The sequence below is a fragment of the Bos indicus genome, chromosome 23 (genome assembly GCF_029378745.1).
Source record: "Bos indicus isolate NIAB-ARS_2022 breed Sahiwal x Tharparkar chromosome 23, NIAB-ARS_B.indTharparkar_mat_pri_1.0, whole genome shotgun sequence".
Classification (NCBI taxonomy): Eukaryota; Metazoa; Chordata; class Mammalia; order Artiodactyla; family Bovidae; genus Bos; species Bos indicus.
The window spans coordinates 28,315,059-28,333,944 of NC_091782.1; the positions used below are offsets into that span (position 1 = coordinate 28,315,059).

General features: G+C 52.3%; 1 protein-coding gene and 1 pseudogene across 2 annotated transcripts; one reads left to right on the top strand and one right to left on the bottom strand.

The window, feature by feature from the left end:
* The first annotated feature begins 818 nt into the window (after nucleotides 1-818).
* LOC139178976 (BOLA class I histocompatibility antigen, alpha chain BL3-6-like) lies at nucleotides 819-7,025 on the top strand (annotated as a pseudogene).
* An 813-nt stretch (nucleotides 7,026-7,838) lies between these two features.
* On the bottom strand, nucleotides 7,839-15,688 carry LOC139178974 (MHC class I polypeptide-related sequence B-like). 2 transcript variants are annotated; one of them, XM_070778145.1, is made up of 6 exons: nucleotides 15,516-15,688; nucleotides 12,646-12,906; nucleotides 12,172-12,435; nucleotides 11,311-11,589; nucleotides 11,058-11,186; nucleotides 7,839-8,862 (listed from the first exon to the last, which is right to left on the bottom strand). In XM_070778145.1, exons 1-6 carry the CDS (start codon nucleotides 15,583-15,585, stop codon nucleotides 8,750-8,752), a joined length of 1,116 nt encoding a protein of 371 aa, XP_070634246.1. In that variant the 5' UTR covers nucleotides 15,586-15,688; the 3' UTR covers nucleotides 7,839-8,749. The 2 variants fall into 2 exon arrangements, with proteins under 2 accessions (XP_070634246.1, XP_070634247.1); XM_070778146.1 differs by having other exon boundaries at nucleotides 7,840-8,862; nucleotides 11,530-11,589.
* Nucleotides 15,689-18,886: the final 3,198 nt, after the last annotated feature.

Here is an 18,886-nt window from a genome sequence, read left to right on the forward strand (position 1 = left end):
TTATGGATTTTAATGGAACAGAATAGGAAATAGTGATATTGTTTCAGGTCCACTGAAAAAATAACCTTTAAGAAACTATCACTTGCATAGTTTTAGCTTTGTATCAAAGATAAACATCCACAAATAACAGGAAAGGTTATTAAAAATATTATTCCTAATATGTGTGGTCCTTTTTATTTTCATAGATTTCAATCAAAATAATGGATTCGGTGCAAAAGCAAACATAAAATCCAGTGAGACAGACAAGGAAAAGACTTGCAAAAATATAATAATGAAAAAACTTCCACTGTTGCCACTATAGAGTTTATTTGGAGAAATAGTTATTTTTCATATAAAAATCATGGGTTATTAACATTATTCTAAATAAATTAGTTGAAAATGTTTAAACTGTTGTTTCTACTACGGGAAATAGCAATAGAAGTAACCACATAAACAAAATTATCCTTGGGGTCCTCACTAATTTGCAGGACTGTATAAATATCCTGACCAAAATGTTCTGATAATCTTTGACTACACAGTCACTGGGTCAGGACTCGGGGACAGTGTGACTGCACAATTCTCGGTGCAGGAGAGGAGGGATCAGGGCAAGGTCCCAGGTACCGGATCTGGTTCTCAGGGTCTCAGGTTCTCAGAGTCAAGGGCCTTGTTTGGGGCAGGGACTGTGTTGGGGATCCCTAGTCTCCTCGACTTTCACTTTCTCTTCGCAAACTGTGTTGTGCCTTTCTGCCCGGACACTCGTGTCGCGACCCTAGTTCTCACTCCCATTGGGTGTCTGGTTTCTAGAAGCCAAACAGCGGCCCCAAGGTTCCAGGTTATAGTCTCCACCGATACCCCACCCCCACCCCCACCCCCACCCTCCGCCGGGACTCAGCTTCTGCCCAGACCCCAGGGATACAGGTCATGGGGCCGCGAACCCTCCTCCTGCTGCTCTCGGGGGTCCTGGTACTGACCGAGACCTGGGCCGGTGAGTGCGGAGTCGGGAGGGAACGGCCTCTGCGCGGAGGGCCGAAGGGACTGCCCAGGACTCGGGGCGGGGGTAGTGGCGGGGGCAGGATCCCCAGAGAAGGAGACACGCCGCAGCCCTCGCCCAGACCCGTCCTCTCCCACCTGGTCCCGTCCCTCCCCTGCTTCCCGCCCCTCTTTCTCTCCCCCAAGAAGTCCCGGTCCTTCTCCGACCTTTTCGGTCTCACGGGCCCCTAGGCCCCTCCCCACTCCCGGCCTCATCACCTCTGACCCGGGACCCGCTCCAGGAGGAACATCGGGCCGGATCTCACCTCTCCCCGCCCCCAGGCTCCCACTCCCTGAGCTATTTCTGCACCTGCGTGTCCCGGCCCGGCCTCGGGGAGCCGCGTTTCTTGGCCGTCGGCTACGTGGACGACACACAGTTCGCGCGGTTCAACAGCGACGCCCCGAATCCGAGAATGGAGCTGCGGGCGCCTTGGATGGAGCAGGAGGGGCCGGAGTATTGGGAAGAGATGACACGAGATGCCAAGAAAGCTCAACAGAGAATGCGATTAGCCTTGAACAACCTGCGCGGCTACTACAACCAGAGCGAGGCCGGTGAGCGACGCGGGCCCGGGTCCAGGTCACGACCCCCATCCGCAGGGACCGGCTGGTGTCGCCCCGAATCTCTGGGTCCGAGGGTCACCCCGACATTGCGGGACCCTCAGCGCCCCCCGAATCGGGAGGAGGCGGGGGCGGGGCGCGGGAGACTTAACCCGGTTTCTTTTTCAGTTTGGATTTAATCACGGCGGATGGTCGGGGCGGGTCAGGGTCTCACACCCTCCAGTTTGTGTTTGGCTGCGACGTGGGGCCGGAGGGGCGCCTCCTCCGCGGGATCTGGCGGACCGCCTATGACGGTGCGGATTACCTCGCCTGAACGAAGACCTGCGCTCCTGGACCGCGGCGAACACGGTGGCTCAGATCACCAAGCGCAAGTGGGAAACCTCCGGGGAGGCAGAGTTCCAACGGAACTACCTGGAGGTAAAGTGCGTGCAGTGGCTCCTCAGACACCTGGAGACAGGAAAGGACACGCTGCTGCACGCAGGTATGAGGGGCACCGGGCCTCCCTGATCTCGTCTCAGGCTGGAGCCGGCTTTCCACGAGGAGAGGAAAATGGGCTCCTTCTGGGAACACCGCCCCAACTTCTTGTCTGGAAAGGGCGAATCCCCCCAGGTTTTCATATTCTGTAGAAGACAGTGATACACCAGTGGCCCCATTTCTCTGAAGGACAGTTAAAGCAGTCATTGTTTTTGGATAAGAAACAGAAAACCATCCCTGAAATAACTGGTCAGCAGTGCCCTTTGACCCTGACTGCCATCTTGTGAATCTTGAGTTTCTCTCTCAAGGCCTGTTCTCACCCTGAGACCATCTTAGGAGGCCAGACTCCAGCTTTTCTGAGACATTCAGCCTCCACCCAAATCAGGACCATTACTCTGTATTTTCCCCTTCAGTTAAGTTCAGTCGCTCAGTCGTGTCCGACTCTTTGCCACTCCATGAATCGCAGCACGCCAGGCCTCCCTGTCCATCACCAACTCCCGGAGTTCACTCAGACTCACGTCCATCGAGTCAGTGATGCCATCCAGCCATCTAATCCTCTGTCGTTCCCTTCTCCTCCTGCCCCCAATCCCTCCCAGCATCAGAGTCTTTTCTGATGAGTCAACTCTTCGAATGAAGTGGCCAAAGTACTGGAGTTTCAGCTTCAGCATCATTCCCTCCAAAGAAATCCCAGGGCTGATCTCCTTCAGAATGGACTGGTGGATCTCCTTGCATGGAGTCTACTACCTTGGCACTCACCCTGACTCCAGAACTTTCCAAGAACTAGGAGCTTGTCCCAGATCTGGGAATCCAGGCTGGTGTCTGGTGTTTGTTCTGCTTCTTTCAAACCCATTATCTCGTCCATTCTCAGCATGGTCACGTGGTACTGCTTCAGTGGCCCATGGAGTGTGAATTTTATGATTTCTTCCTCTTCAGACCCTCCAAAGACACATGTGGCCCATCACCCCATCTCTGACCGTGAGGTCACCCTGAGGTGCTGGGCCCTGGGCTTCTACCCTGAGGAGATCTCACTGACCTGGCAGCGTGACAGGGAGGACCAGACTCAGGATATGGAGTTTGTGGAGACCAGGCCTTCAGGGGATGGAATCTTCCAGAAGTGGGTGGCCCTGGTGGTGCCTTCTGGAGAGGAGCAGAGATACACGTGCTGTGTGCAGCATGAGGGGCTACAGAAACCCCTCACCCTGAGATGGGGTAAGGAGGGGGTCGGAATGGAGCTTCCTCTCAGATAAAGCAGGAGCCCTTCTGGACATGATCAACAAGGTCAGGACTGAAGCCTAAAGTCTGGGCTCCTTCCCTTTCTTCCACAGAACCTCCTCAGCCCTCCGTTCCCATAATGGACATCATTGTTGGACAGTTCTCCTCATGGTCACTGGAGCTGTGGTGACTGGAACTGTGATTTGCAGGAAGAAGCACTCAGGTAGGGAAAGGAGGGTAGGATCTGAGTTTTCTTGTCTCACTGCGCAGGTTTCTGGCCCAGGTGGAAGACTGCCTGCCTCACTACTGGAAGGTACCCTCCACACACATGTGGAATCTGAGCTGATGCTAAGACTGACCCTTTTGTAAAGTACATGTGAAAATGATAGACAAATTTTTCATCTTCATCATTCCAGCTGGGGGCCTGTTTCTCAGCATTTGAAGGTCAGGAGGGAATGTCCCTGCTGAGGACAGACCTCAGGTGGTCCAGTCCCCTCATGTCTCCTTCCTTCATGTTCCTGAGCCTGTCCTGGATTTTTGGTCACAGTTCTGAAAAGTTCTTTGTCATCCAGGACTAGGGAGTTCTAAGATCTCATGACTCGGTCTGTCCCTGGTCGCTCACGTGATACTTTCTTCTCACAGGTGAAGTAGGAAGGGGCTACACTCAGGCTGCAAATAAGTATGGAGGGGGTGATTCCTGAGACCCTTGTGAGGGTGCAGACAGGAGGCCATGCGGGACTCACCCTCCTCAAAGTGCCTTCTCCAGTTTCTCTCCTGTGGGTTCTGACCACGTCCTGGTTTTGTTCTCCAGGCAGTGACGGTGCCCAGGGCTCTGGTGTGCCTCTCACGGTTCTTAAAGGTGAGACCCTGGGGCGTCTAGAGGTGAGACCCTGGGGCATCTAGACTGGGAGAGGGGTTGGGGCAGAGGGGACACACTGGGTGGCAGGGGTCTCTGAGTGGGACATGTGAGCGTGTGGGGGGCTGTGGAGAATGTCAGCCCTTACATGACCGACCTGAACTGCTTCCTGATTCTTTTCTCCCACAGTGTGAGACAGCTGCCTTGTGGGGACTGAGTGATGCTCTGTCCCACTTTGCAACGTCAGATCCCCAGACCCCACTTTACGCAGCTTCCTGTGAATGTGTCTGTGCTCCTATTAGCATAACATGAAGACGTGGGGAGACTGCAGACCTCTTCCAATCCAAACTCCTGGATTTAAGAAGTGCTGCCTAATAGTCACAGCAGGAGGAATATGCGACCTGTCAGCCTGGGATCTTTTCTGAAGAGAAAATATCATTATGCGTAGAGTGCAGACCGGTCGGTGTGGGAGGGAGGGCTGATCAGCTCTTGTGGGGAAAGCACAGGCAGCACTGATGTCAGTGTGAGTGGATGAGGTGCTGTAGCTGCTGCGAGAGAGCAAGTGGCCTGAGTCCACATTAATGAAAATAGAATACAGAGGCGTCTACACTGATCGTTCCTTCATCTGGTATTTGTTGTGTGCCAGATAGAGGATGCTCTATTTTTGCATCAGTGAAACCTCAGTGAACTAACAACAGACACCTTTTGTTGGCCTCGTGCAGTGTGTTCTGGTGAGGGGGGCAGAGTGAGCCTAATAAGTGAGGGAAGTGTCTGCCTAGAGATTGGCAAGTGCTCTGAGGAAGGTGACCCAGAGTATAAGTCTGTGGGTACAGGGAATGTGGCTGTTTTACTAGGGTGGTCAGTGTAGGCCTCGTTGAGGAGATGATCTTTGAATAAAGATGTGAAGGACATGAAAGAATGTCCATAAGCATGTCTGGGGGGAGTTCTCTCCAGGCAGAGGAACCTCCAGTGCAAATACAGGAGGGCAGGAGAGTGTGTGTGTTCAAGGAAGAGCCAGAGGCAGGTGTGGCTGGAGGAGCGAGGAATTGAGATGAGATCCAGTGTCTGGCCAGATCATGTGGACCTCCAGGATATTAGAAGGTGTCTGATGTCCGTGAAAGATGTGGACTCATAAGATGGTTTGACTAGAAGATGACCTGGTATGACTGCTCGTTAGAAGCATTAGTCTAACTGCTGAACAGAATCATGAGGTGAAGGGTGAGCGATGCAGTGGAAGAGCCTGTAGGATTAGTGCGGTGTCCAGGGTGGGGATGCTGGTGCTCCCCTGGACCCGCATTAGATCTAGACAGTGGGATTGGAGCCTGAGAATCTGCATTTGTAATAAGGTTGGTGCTGATGCTGCTGGTCTTCAGATCACGCTTTTAGTAGCAGGAACGTACCTAGACCAGGATTCCCACATGCTGTGTATCAGCCTCACACACAGAGGTTGTTAAAGAAGCAATCCTTGGTCTTGTCCTAATACTTTGAGAAGGTGGTTCTGGGGAGAGGCTGAGCATTTCGTAAGAAACACCACAAGCAATTCAATGATCAGCCAATTTGGGAAGCCCTGAGGTATATGACATTGAGTGGCCAGAGAGGGGTCTTAAATCCACATTTAAAAGCATATTTTTTCTTCAGAAAGAAAAGGGAATTTATATTGACAATTCATATTGTCAATTATGAGGTATGATGTTGAGAAATAATGTAGTTCTTATTCCACCTGAAGAGTTAGGCAGTGGTTCACAGTTCAGCGTAATGAAGTCCTTGGTCTCTGAAACTATTCTCCAGGTTGAGTTCTCCTCACTCATTCTTGGAGCTAACAATGGGATCCACATAAAGTTAGACATACAGTACTATATATATATGGCTCCACGGGGACAGGATCCAGTGTCCACTCCAGGCCAGGTCCCACAAAGGAACTTTCGGCCCTGCTGGGGCACAGTGTCACTGCTCACATAGTGAGCCCCTCGTGCTGGGCGTGGACCCCGCACTGAGGACGGCCATCACTGAGGCTCCTGACAACTGGAGGTGGTGTGACTCCCACTCTCGACACCCTTGTCAGATGCATCCTGCGTAGTTCCAGCTTCTCTGTGTCACAACATCCTGAGTAGAGTCTGACATGTGGTCACCTGAGTGCTGGGACCTCAGCCTCATGCTATGTGCTCTGGCAAGAATATGTGGGAAAGTGGGTTTTCTTCTTTAGTGGAGGAAGGTGGTCTCTGCCTCCTACCAAGACTCTTTCAGTGTGGAATTCTCCTAATGTGGAAATGCTCCTAATCAGGTGAGGGGGAGAGAGGGATGGACAAGAATGTCAAATTTCAATTGTTAGAGCAAAGATCTGGAACTGGAACTTGACCTGGTATAATGCAGGCACTTGGGTTTGGCTGAAAGAACAAGCGACTGATAAATGCCATCCGGGGTAGACATCTGCTTGCTTACTTGTTTGTTTCTTTTGTTTTCATTGGAGTGTAATTGATTTACAATGCTGGGTCACTTTCTGCTGTACAATCCAGTGAATCAGCTTGAAATATATTCAGTCTTTTCTAGATTCTCTCCGCATATAGGCCATTAGAGAGTGCTGGGTAGAGTTCCCTGTGCTATGCAGTATCCACAGCACTTTAAAGTGCTGCCCAGATGGTGGTGGAGGGAGATCCTCGGAGGATGGCTCTGCTCCAGGTGCAGAAGAATCCAGACCAGGTGGGAGCTCGTCAGCAGGGTCCAGGACGACATTTCCAAAAAACGAAAAACTGATGGAATATCCAAAGTATCCACACTTCTTGAATCATTCATGCAAACAGGGGAATCATTAGAGCTGAATTCCTGAGAGCTTCATAGAACATAATCAGCAAAAACAAAGCCTCATCAAGAGGCTCTTCAGTTCTTCCCTTTCTGCCATTAAAGTGGTATCATGTTCTTATCTGAGGTTGTTGATATTGATTTCTCCTGGCAATCTTGATTCCAACTTGTGATTCATCCAGGCTGGCATTTTGCCTGATGTATTCTGCATATCAGTTAAATAAGCAGGGTGCAATGTACAGCCTTATTATCCTCCTTTCCCAATTTTAAACCAGTCCGTAGTTCCGTGTCTGGTTCTACCTGTTGCTTCTTGACCTGCATACAGGTTTTCAGGAGACAAGTAAGGTGGTCTGGTATTCCCATCTCCTTAAGACCATTCAACAGTTTGTTGTGATCCACACAGTCAAAGGCTTAAGCATAGTCAATGAAGCAGAAGTAAGTGTTTTTCTGGAATTCCCTTGCTTTCTCTGTGATCCAACAAATGCTGGCAATTTGATCTCTGGTTCCTCTGCCTTTTCTAAACCCAGCTTGTACATCTGGAACTTCTCGTTTCACATACTGCTGACACCTAGCTTGAAGAATTCTGAGCCTAATTTTGCTAGCATGTGAAATGAGTACAATTGTATGGTAGTTTAAACATTCTTTGGCATTGTCCTTCTTAGGGATTGGAATGAAAACTGACCTTTTTCAGTCCTTTGGTTCGCTTCACTTCCTCATATGTACAAAAGCATTAAATCCTTTCACGGTGAGATCAGCTCCTTGTGACTAGCAGAAAACCTTTGGAAGATAAGCTTGATTGCACTGAACTCCCCCCTTCACCAAAATCATATATACTGACCTTCCCTCCCTACCTCTGTGGAGCTGTTTCTCAGAGCTATCTGAGCTTCTGTCTCCCAGGCTTCAGTCCTCATTTTGCCCCAAATAAAACTTAACTCACAAGTCTTAAGTTGAGCATCTTTTTAATTGACAAGTGTATTAGTCATGGAAAAGAAAAAGCTGAATGAACTAAGTATGATCAATATATAAATAAAGTGGGAACTGAAGGAATGGGAAGCGTGAAAGAAAGCAATGACTATCAACTATTGCATCAGCCACTGTGTGATGCGGCAGACAGTGGCTGTGACAGAAAAATCAAGCAGCAGTTCTAATAAGGCATTGTGGTGAGAGATTTGGAAATAAAAGCCGAAAGAATCAGCTAAAAAGTATTCAAAGTGGTCACCAACGGGAAAGCAGAAGTTGAGAGGAATCAGGATCACACACAGATATTTGACTTCTTAATTTACAGACAAGTGTGCCGTTGATTACATAATCACACAAGAAAATGAATGAGGATGAAAGTTTATGCTTAATGAGAGCTGAGTGCAACAAATGACACCTGAGAGTTTACTAAAATGCAAGAACATTCGAAACATGCATGCAAACTGCGTGAATGACGTTAACCTTGAATAAAACCATGAAAGAATATATCATCCCATTCAGATAAACAGATATGGAATGAGTTCACTATTCCCATTGCCTTACTGTGCACCAGGCAGGGAGGGAACAGGACCTGACTACGTACTCAACCTGGAGCTCAGCAACCGAGAGGGGTGGGATGGGGAAGGTGGGAGGGAAGTTGCAGAGGGAGGAGATACATGTACACTTATGGCTCATTCACAGTGCTGTATGGCAGAAACCAATACAATATAATGCAAGTATTCTCCAGTTAAAAATAAAACATAAAATAAAAATAATTTAAAAATAATAAGATAAATAACAGAACACACAAAAAAGAAAAAGTGCTATTAAGACCAGAACTAGGAACTGAATTCAGGCCTCCTGGCAGCAGATTCTAAGCTTCCCCTGTTAAACTGATGGAGCTGGAGTCTGACACGAGGACTGAAATTCTGGGTGTGTGAGGCCATTATGATCAGTTGGCTCTGTCTGGCATTGATCCAGGTCTTGTAGGCTAATAGGCTCTGGGGAAAAAGAAAAACCAATAAATCACTGACCAACTGGGTGCAGAAGAATGCTTTTCATTTCCTCAAAGATTCTCCTTCAGTTGCTTCAAAGTCAGATTCTGCCTTCCTCTGAGGGAAGACACACCTGTTCTTTTTTGCCTCCTTTTTCCCAGCTCTTGCTGGACTCCTCCCCTGACTCCATCCACATCATCATCTGTCCCTGCTGCCACCACCCTCCACGACAGGGACAGAAGTGGCAGGACACAAGGACAAGATCCAGAGTGAAAACCCAGGGCCTTTCCGCCTTGAACCCAGATCCATTCTCTAATGCAACGCGAGGCTCCCTCACAGACAGGACCCAGCTCCATGTTCCTCTAGCCCGGGAGTGGACACACACACAGTTCCTTTCTCTCCTCAGCTCTCGGCCTCCTCGCCCGCACAAGCACCTGCTCCACCGCTTGGCTCCACCTCAACCCTGACCTCCACCTTCTGCAGCCCCACCCCTCCCCACCCAGCCCTGCGCCAGCAGCTCTGAACTGGAAAGCCCATCCAGAGGCCCAGGGGACAGCAGCCCCGTCTAGAAACACTGGACTGCCACGGACTCTCCCCCTGACTGGACCCTGGAGCAACCCTGGCCTCACCCAAACACTCACTCTCGGCCCAGGCCCCTAGGCTGCACTTGGCCTTTCCTGCTCCCTCCGGGGAATCCCAGCTCCACTCCAGTGCTGGCCTGGGCTGAGGCAGAGCAGGCCCTCCTGCATTGCTCAGCCAGGGAGTCAACCAGGACTCACCCTCACTACCTGCAGGGGATCTGCTTTTCAATGTGGATTGGGGTTCTTGAGAATTTCCCCAGAATGAGGCTGTACCTGGCCCCCTCTACACCCTGGGACTGCCATCCCATCCTCCACCTCCCAGCGGGAGTGCCCCATTTGAATTCCTGTTTCATTCAGTATGCATGGAAATCCTATTAAGGTTTGCCACTTGAAATCATAAACAATTTTATTGAACACTAAAAACTTCAAAAATGATTTTGAGAAATTAGCACATGATTTTCACAGTGTTCCCAGTAAATGCCCCAATACATACAAGACAACCATTTCTGCCCCAGAGAAACCAGAACTGATGTTCCCAGATAAGAACAGGAGAAACTACAGATCTGCTGGGTCCCTGCTCTGGGTGCTACATGGAGAGAGTCTGCTGCTATGAGAACTAACCATCCCTATATGCCCAGGCCGAAGGCCAACTGATAAAGGAATTAGGTTTGGGGATAAGAAACCATGCCCCCAACAAGGCAGCTGACACAGAAGAGGCGGCCTCGACAGAAGGAGCCGAGTCTCTGCCACCTTTTTACTGTTCCACGTTCTGCCTTTGCTCTTTGCCACACACAAAGCTCTGCTTCTCTTTTCCTCTCCCCTCAACCCACTTGATTATGGGGAAGTAGTCAAAGAGCCCATCCCTTCCTCCACATCTCCAAGGCAGTGACCACCATGAGCAAGGGAACTGACTCAGGGGGGCAGGGTGAGGCCACAGAGCGCAGACCCACTGCCCTGCCCGAAAGAGAATCCCAAGGGGCTAGATAGGAAAAACCTGGAGACAGGATAATATCAGTGACCCCAGTTGCCTGAGGACTGACTGGTCTCCTCTCTTCAAATGGTCAAGGGATGTCTACTAGTCCTCCATATTATGGGGAAGGAAAGCCCACCTAGCATGGGGGCACTTGATGGGAACTTGAGAAAGGTGCAGGCTGGGGGTGACCCAGCAGAAACTGAACTCAGAAGCTAGTTCGTGGCGGAGGAATTTGAGAGGTTGCAAGACATCTCCAAGTGGGGTCTGGCAAGGGGACATCACAGGCAGGGCTCTGACCATCCACTGACCCCTAGTTTGAGCCTTATGATTCTTTCACTTGGATTCTTAATAATGACTGAAAACCCAGGGGGGAGAGATGCAGACAGGCACTTAGATCATCACCTTTCCTCTGAATTCCTCTTCAGTTTTTAATCCCCTCCTCACCAGGTACAGACACTTTACTAAAGGTTCTCTCTGATTCCTGGATCACCTAGACCCTCCCAACCAGCACATAATCCAACACATGCTCCCCAGACAAGCCCCGGTGAGCCTGACAGAAAACAAAGAGAGCTCCGAACAGAGCAGGGAGCTGAAATCTTCATTGCTGCCGAATCTCACGCAGAGCACCCCCTGCCCAGATTTCTCACCTGGCCTCCCTGTAGCTGATGCTGTCTTCCTCTTCTTAATATAACAATAGACACAAAATCCGATGATAAAAACAACAGCAACAGAAACGCTCACGATCCACCATGAGCTCCGGTGCGCCAGGGTCTTTCCTGAAAAAGGACCTTATTATATTCAACCCAGACACCCCAGAGCCACAGCCTGCTCTCCTCTCCCTGACCCTGGCCTCTGACCCTCCCAGGGTCACAACTGCCTCCAGCCTCACCCCAGTCTCACCCAAGGGTGCGAGGTGTGAACTGTGATTCCTGCTGTGTTCCACAATGCACTTGACCCACTGTTCCTCTCCTTGGGGAATTTTTACAGTTTCCCAGGTGTAGTAGGTCCCATTCCCATCAGGCAGGACATCCCCAGACTCCTGGTCGTCCCAGCTCATGGGTTCCTCATCCCGAAACCAGACCACTGAGATACTGCGGGGAAAGAAGCCAAAAGCCTTGCCTGTGAGGTGGACCATGCCCTCTGAGTCCTGGCTGTAGGTCACATTCACGGCTGGGGGCTCTGTGGGGAGAAAGCACAGAGCCAGTGAGGCCCGCGGCCAAGCCCTGCTCGCTCAAGGAAGACGGAGCGCACAGAGCTCCTCCTCCTCACTGTCCACCTCTGGCTGAGCCCTCATCCCCCCAGGCCTGCTCCAAGTTCTGCACCCTGGGGCCCAAGTCCTCCGGCGGGGAAGGGGAGGGGTGGGATGGGCCTCACTCTCTTGGGACCACTGTTGATGCTGGGGAGGGGGCTGTGAAGGGTGGGCCTCTGGGGATTAGAGGAAATTTTCTGGATCAGGCAATCTGGGAGCCAGAGGCCCATCCCCATCTAAGGCCCTCCTCTGCTGCCTGACACCCACCTCCCCTCATACAGTTTCTGTCAGAGGACCCGCTGCTCCCCTGGACGATTGTCACAGGGGCAGTTCATGCCCCACCACCCACCCAACTTTCTACAGTGGATTTAACAGAACAGGAAAGAAACCCCAGGATACCTCGCCAACAGAGCACATACGTGCCCAGAGGACAGGGAGGGTCTCCGTGGGCAAGTCGGGATGGGAGGTTTTAAGAACAGGGGCAGAGGAAGGGCCTGGCCCAGCGTCAGTACCTGTCCTCTCCGTGAAGCCCGGCCAGGATTCCAGGTAGCTCCGCAGTCTCCTACAAAGTTCTCCCTGCACGTGGGCCTGGTAATGCTTGCTTAACTCCATTTCCATGGCCAAGGTCCGAGCCGAGGACTGGGGCAGGGTACATCCGTGGGGCTCCGGGTAGCAGGAGAGGAGGAGCTCCCCATTGAAGTACAGAAGCCGGAAGCCCCGGGGGTGGCTGTCTTCATTGATATTACAGCCCACGGTCTCCTGGAGGGAATGTAAGCCTGCCCCATCCCCACCCCCCGATCAGTGACTCCTCTGGTCCCCAGGGCCTCTGTCCTCCAACCCAAGTGAGAAAGTCCAGATAGAGGGCTCTCCCTGCTCCCCTCCTTGTCTTCCCTGTGCTGCTGAACTCACAGACCCACTGCCTCATCCCCACCCCCAGATTCAGAGGAAAATGGCCCACAGCACTCTTGCCCCCTCTGCACTCTCACCTCCTTTCTCTTTCTGCAGGGACAGGATTTCTGCTAGAAGTTTTCTAAGCTCCTTCCAGCTCTCATTCAAGTCCGTGGACTCTGTCTCCCATGTCTCTGCTGCCAGTTTTTCAGCCCACTCTCCCCAGGGCTCTGCCCTGCCTTTTTTGTGATCATAGTGCAGGAAGGTCTGACGATCCAAGTATCCCTCAGCAAAAGAGCTGGCCTGCACAGATCCATCCTGGGACAGCACCGTGATGTTGTAACAAAGACTGTGCGATCCTGGGGAAGGAGGAACCACAGATGGAGCTGCTTTCTGGAGACAAGTGCACATCAGATGTTTAACAGACCAGTTCTGTGTCCTGACCTGCTCCAGGTGCTGAGGATGCAGAACATGCATGTGTACAAGGGACCAGAATGAGGATTTCCATACGGGAAAATGGGAAAGAGAAGGAGGGAGAGGGGAATCGAGGAGTGGAGGGAGAGGGTGGAGATGGACACACGTGTAGGACAAGCGCCAGGACAGGGAGGCACCGGCTCCCTAAGGGTCCAGGCAGGAGGGCAAGGGGAGAGGCAGGAAGAGCAGGGTGAGGGGAGGTGGAGTCAGAGGGAGGGGAGGGCAGTGTCAGACCCAGGACCAGAGGGATCCCTGCTCAGAGGGGGGCCAGGTGAGATGGAGAGCGAGGGCTGCTGCCCCTGGTGCAGGCTCATCATGGACAAGGCGGGCTCCAGGGAGGGTGAGGTAGGAGGCAGAGGGGCCTGAGGGGCTGGGCTGTGGCCCCAAGAGAGATGAAGGTGGGCCAGTAACCTGGGGGAAGTGAAGGAGTGGGTCTGGGCGCAGAGTGCAAAGAGGCATGGTGAGGCCCCAGGTGGGGAGGTGGCTGCACCTGCCAGTGTCCCCTGGGAGAGGAGTCAGTGCCATGAGCATAAGGGTCATGGAGAATTAAAATATCGGAGTGGCAAGGGAAGACAGAACTGAAAGCCAAGGTGCACACTGGGAAGCACCTACATGGTGGGAGGGGCTGGAGGGAGTGAGGTCACACCTCCACAGAGGGTTCGGGTCAGGCAGCCAGCAAGCAGGGGGTGGGGGCCTGGGAGAAGACTCCCTGTAGGAAAAGCCTGCTGACCAAGTGGCACAAACAAGGATTTCGGATACAAGATTGACATAGTGAGAGTCCACTGGGGTCGTGGAACCAAAGAGAGGGTGATGAAGGCTAAGGAGGTGGGCAGTGGACCACGGGCAGTATTCCTACTGTGGGGGAAGGGAAGAGACTGCAGAGAAGACTTGGTGAGGGCCTGGGATTGAGGGGCAAGGGGTGAGCATGGCTCAGGGGTGACCCCCCGCCTTGGGTTAAGGTAAAGACAGAAGAGGAGGGATGCCCTGGGTGAGGGAGGATGAGAGTGAGGTGGAGATTCTGGGCACCATGGGGCCTGTGATTGATGAGAACTTGGTGAGGGCCCAAAGCAGTCAATGGTGGGAGCAGGTCAAGGTGCCATGGGGGGAACTGCAGAGGGACCAGGGCAAGTGGAGTCCAGCACCTGTGGCCCAGGGAGTGGAGGAATCCAGAAGGTGAGGTTTAGGATGCAGGAGTGGGGAGGGGCCGTGTTGGGGGAAAGGCTCCTCTTGGACGAGGGCCAAGAGCAGGTGCCTGCACGGGGGCGGAGGGTGGGTGTCAAGTGGGGGACAGGTCCTCCCCCAGGGGCTGGGCACTGTGCTCAAGGCCCAGGGATCATTGGCAGGAGAGCTCCCCCTGGTGAAATAGGGCAGAGGGTGGAGAGGAAAATTCATGGGTAAAAGTCATCCCAAGAAAAGTAAGGCTAGTGAAAGCTGAGGGGAGGGAGGAGCCTTGCAGGTGACCGATCCTCGCAGGAAAAGACCCATGAGGGGACGGACCTGTAGTGGGAAAAGGGATGAGGGTGGGGACGCCCTAGGAAGAGATCAGAGAGCCCTAGAGAGGAGGGGGCAGCAGGGAGGGGAGAGGGCAGCACCGAGGGGGGAGGGCAAATCCTGAGGGGGCTCGAGGGCCAGCAAGGGAGGAGGTAAGGAGAGATTCAGTTGTGGGACTACAGGCACAGCGGAAAATTAGAGTTCACATTAGTGGGGGAGGGGAGACCACGGAAATCGCAGGAAGAATCCTTTGGTCCCAAAGCCCTCAGACCTAACGTCCGTCAGTGTTTCAGGAGCCGCCACAGTGCCCATAGCAGTAGGAAGAGTGTGGATCCAGCTTGCCCCTTCCCAGAGGCCCTGGTCACTAGAAAAAGAGCCCTAACTCTCGGGGCTGAGGACCCCTGAGCGCCGCCAACCTGGAAACTCCTTGTTTCCGGCGTCCAGAAATGAGAAGAGACGGCAGAGCTAAGAATAGGAGAGGACAGCTTTCAGGGGCATAAGAGGGCGCCCCACAGACGGCTAAGAAGTGATCGCCTGAGCCTGGGACCTGGAAGAAACGCCATTCAAGAGAGCAACAGGGCGGGGCGGGGGGGCGGGCAGGTGGGGCGCTGGGGCGAGAGGCGGGGGCGGGAAGCGGCAGGGAGCGAGGTGGGGACCAGGCTGCCTTACCAATCAGGAGAATCTGAGGACTAAGGCATGTGATGAGGACATCGGGGAGGGTAGGTGGGGCAGGGAGAGCAGAGGCTAGGAACGGCAGAGACTGAAACGCGGGATGCAGTGCTCGCCACACGCCGTGTGAAGTTCCCGTCCGCTCCTCGACCTTACACCTCCCCGCCCCCCACCTTCCTCCCACCCCCACCCCCAACTCCTCTATTCGCTCAACCCCAGCCGCAATTGAGACGATCCCCGCGACGCTCACCGAATCCCCTCGAATACTAACCACCCGAACCCCTGACCCAGCCCGGGCTCCGTCCAGACTGAGACCTCAATGAACCCCACTCACCGGCGGCGTTACCCAGGAGCACAAAAAAGGCAAGGCCGTCTAGAAACAGCCAGACACGAGAGAGCCCCATGGCCCAGATCTTGTCTGCCCGCCAGAGGCTCCGGGACCGAAGGAAAGCTGGCGGACCCGAGGAACCGCGGCGGAGAACTGAGCTGTGGGGAAGTCGGGCCCGCAAATCCATTCACCCGGCCGGTGCCCTAGCCCCGCCCGCCAGGCCCCGCCCCCGGCCCCGCCCCGCCCCGCCCCGCCCCCTCTGCTCGGTTAGGTCTCTTTCTGGCTTCCCTGGTGGCTCAGACGGTAAAAGCATCGTTCTGCAATTAGGAGACCTGGGTTCGATCCCTGGGTTGGGAAGATCCCCTAGAGAAGGAAATGGCAGTCCAACAGTATTCTTGCCTGGAAAATCCCATGGATGGCGGAGCCTGATGGGCTACTGTCCATGGGGTCGCAAAGAGTCGGACACGACTGAGCGACTTCACTTCACTTCCGCTCCTCAGTTCAGTTCAGTTCAGTCGCTCAGTCGTGTCCAACTCTTTGCGACCCCATTAACCGCAGCACGCGTCTTCCCTGTCCATCACCAATTCCCGGAGTTTACCCAAACTCATGTCCATTGAGTCGGTGATGCCATCCAATGCTCTCATTCCCTGTCGTCCCCTTTTCCTCCTGTCCTCAATTTTTCCCAGCATCAGGGTCTTTTCCAGTGAGTCAGCTCTTCACATCAGGTGGCCAAAGTATTGGAGTTTCAGCTTCAACACCAGTCCTTCCAATGAATACCCAGGACTGATCTTTAGGATGGACTGGTTGGATCTCCTTGCAGTCCAAGGGACTCTCAAGAGTCTTGTCCAACACCACAGTTCAAAAGCATCAATTCTTCTTCGGCGCTCAGCTTTCTTTATAGTCCAACTCTTACATCCATACATGGCTACTGGAAAAATCATAGCCTTGACTAGACAGACCTTTGTTGACAAAGTAATGTCTCTGCTTTTTAATATGCTGTCTAGGTTGGTCATAACTTTCCTTCCAAGGAGTAAGCGTCTTTTAATTTCATGGCTGCAGTCACCATCTGCAGTGATTTTAAAAGCCTGAAGGCTAGAAAAGCCAGGGAGGTGAGATGGAGGGTGAGCTTTAGAGACATCTCAATGTTTCCGGCTCTTCCTTTAGTCCCGACTTCTCTTCCAACCCAACCCACCTCCACCTCCCTCCACCTCGCACAGCAGAGTTACTGGCGAAAGTCTACTGAGACCAGCCAGGGTCTTCCCCGGTGGTCCAGTGGTTAAGAATCCGCCTGCCAGAACAGGGGACACGGGTTCCATACCTGGCCTGGGAAGATCCCACATGCCTCGGGGCAACTAAGCCAGCCCACAGCAACAACTCAACCCTTGAGCTGCAACCACTGAAGCCAGAGTGCCCTAGAACTCCTGTTCCACAAGGGAAAGTCACCTTAAATGAGAAGCCCATTCAGCCCAACTAGAGAGCAGTCCTCTGCAAGGAAAGAAGGCCCAGCCAAGCAAGGAACAGACTAGGTGCTACAAGGAAGAATCACTGCAGCTGAGAAAACAAACAAAAAGTCTACTGAGACCAGATGTGTAGATTTCAGCAACTCTGCCTCTCAGAAGTCACTACCCCAGATGAATGACCAAACCCTTCTCTCTCTCTTCTTTCATTTTTAAAAAAATTTATTTTTAATCAGAGGACACCTGCTTTACAATGGTTGGTTTCTGCTGTACAACAGCATGAATCAGCCATAAATATACATACATCCCCTCCCTCTAATCTCCTTCTCCTCCTCTGACTGACTGCTATGTGTCTTCTGGTGGCCTCATCCTATAAGTATCTGCATTCTCCCAAGGAGACTTTTGGTTCAGCCCCTGGGGAATCACAGGTTCAGTGAGATGACTCCCTATGATCCACTCCAATACCAGCCTCTCCAGATTCCCTTTTCAAGCTGCCTCACTATGTCTGCACCTCTGGGCCCATCCTCCCCTCAAACCCAACAGGACTACAAGCAAACTCCGCACACCAGCCTCTCCTAGTTCTCTTTAAGCATCACCAGCTTGGTCCTTTCTGATCCCCTTTCCCGTCTCTCTCATGGACTCACAGTCAGCTCCTCCAATCCCTTTTCAATCCCACAGCAGCTACCTTAGTCCAAGCTTTCATCTACCTCAGCCTAGAGAACTGCAAAGGCTTCCTAAACACAGATCTGTCCCCAGTTATAACCATAACGCCCCAAGCCATCCACAGCTGCCCCACCTGCAGAATTAACACACAATGTCTCTACTCCATCTTAAGTGGAAGCTGCCACAACCAGCTAGGTGGCATCATTTTCCATTTCTCTGCTTAAACATCACTCTCCTATGGGTTACTTTCCTCTGTCTTCCAGCCCATCAGAACAACAGATCCTAAAAGAGCATCCCAATTAGATGGTGGTAAGGGTGGCACAACCTTGGGATCATACTAAAAACTACCTGTTTGCTTTTTTTTTTTTTTGCTTTTATGTTTTTTTTTTCTCTTTCTTTAACTGTTTGCATTAAAAGGGTGAATTAAGTGATATATGAACTATATTTCAAAAATAACAATAATGCCATCCTGAAAGTCTTCTTCTACTGAAAGCTGTCTACACACACGGGCCTCTAACACTGCTCAGTCCTGCCCAGGGCTCCTGGCCCTGCTGTGACTCCCCAAATGCACCCCTTCTCCAGAAACTCACCTGGTTGGCTCCCCCCTTCCATTCAGGTCTCTGGTCCAGTGGCCCAAGGTCAAGGCCTCAGAAGTGCGATGTCTGACAAACCCTGAATTATTGGCCCTGCCATCGCCACTACCAGTCTTCTGGCCCAGACATACTTTTCTCCAGAGCAGTTATCAGTGATATCAGAATATTTGTTGTTGTCATCTGTATCATTGAAATATATACTCTTTAAAAGAAGAACCTTGGGGCTTCCGTGATGGTCCAGTAGATAAGAATCCATTTGCCAATGCAGAGGGCATGGGTTTCATCCCTGGTCCGGGAAGATTCCTCAGGCAATGCAGCAACTGAGCCATGTGCCTCAGCCACTGAGCCCGAGTGTCCAACTACTGAAGCCTGTGCGCCTAGAGCCTGTGCTCACAGCAGGAGAAGCCCCTACTTGCTGCCACTAGAGAAAGCCTGCTCACAGCAACAAAGACCCAGCACAGCCATAAAGAAATCTGTGCTGGGCTTAGTTGCTCAGTTGTGTCCCACTCTTTGTGACCCCATGGACTGTAGCCAGCTAGGCTCCTCTGTCCATGGGGATTCTCCAGGCAAGAATACTAGAGTGGGTTGCCATGCCCTCCTCCAGGGGATCTTCCCAACCCAGGGATCAAACCCAGGTTTCCTGCATTGCTGTTACTATAGGCAT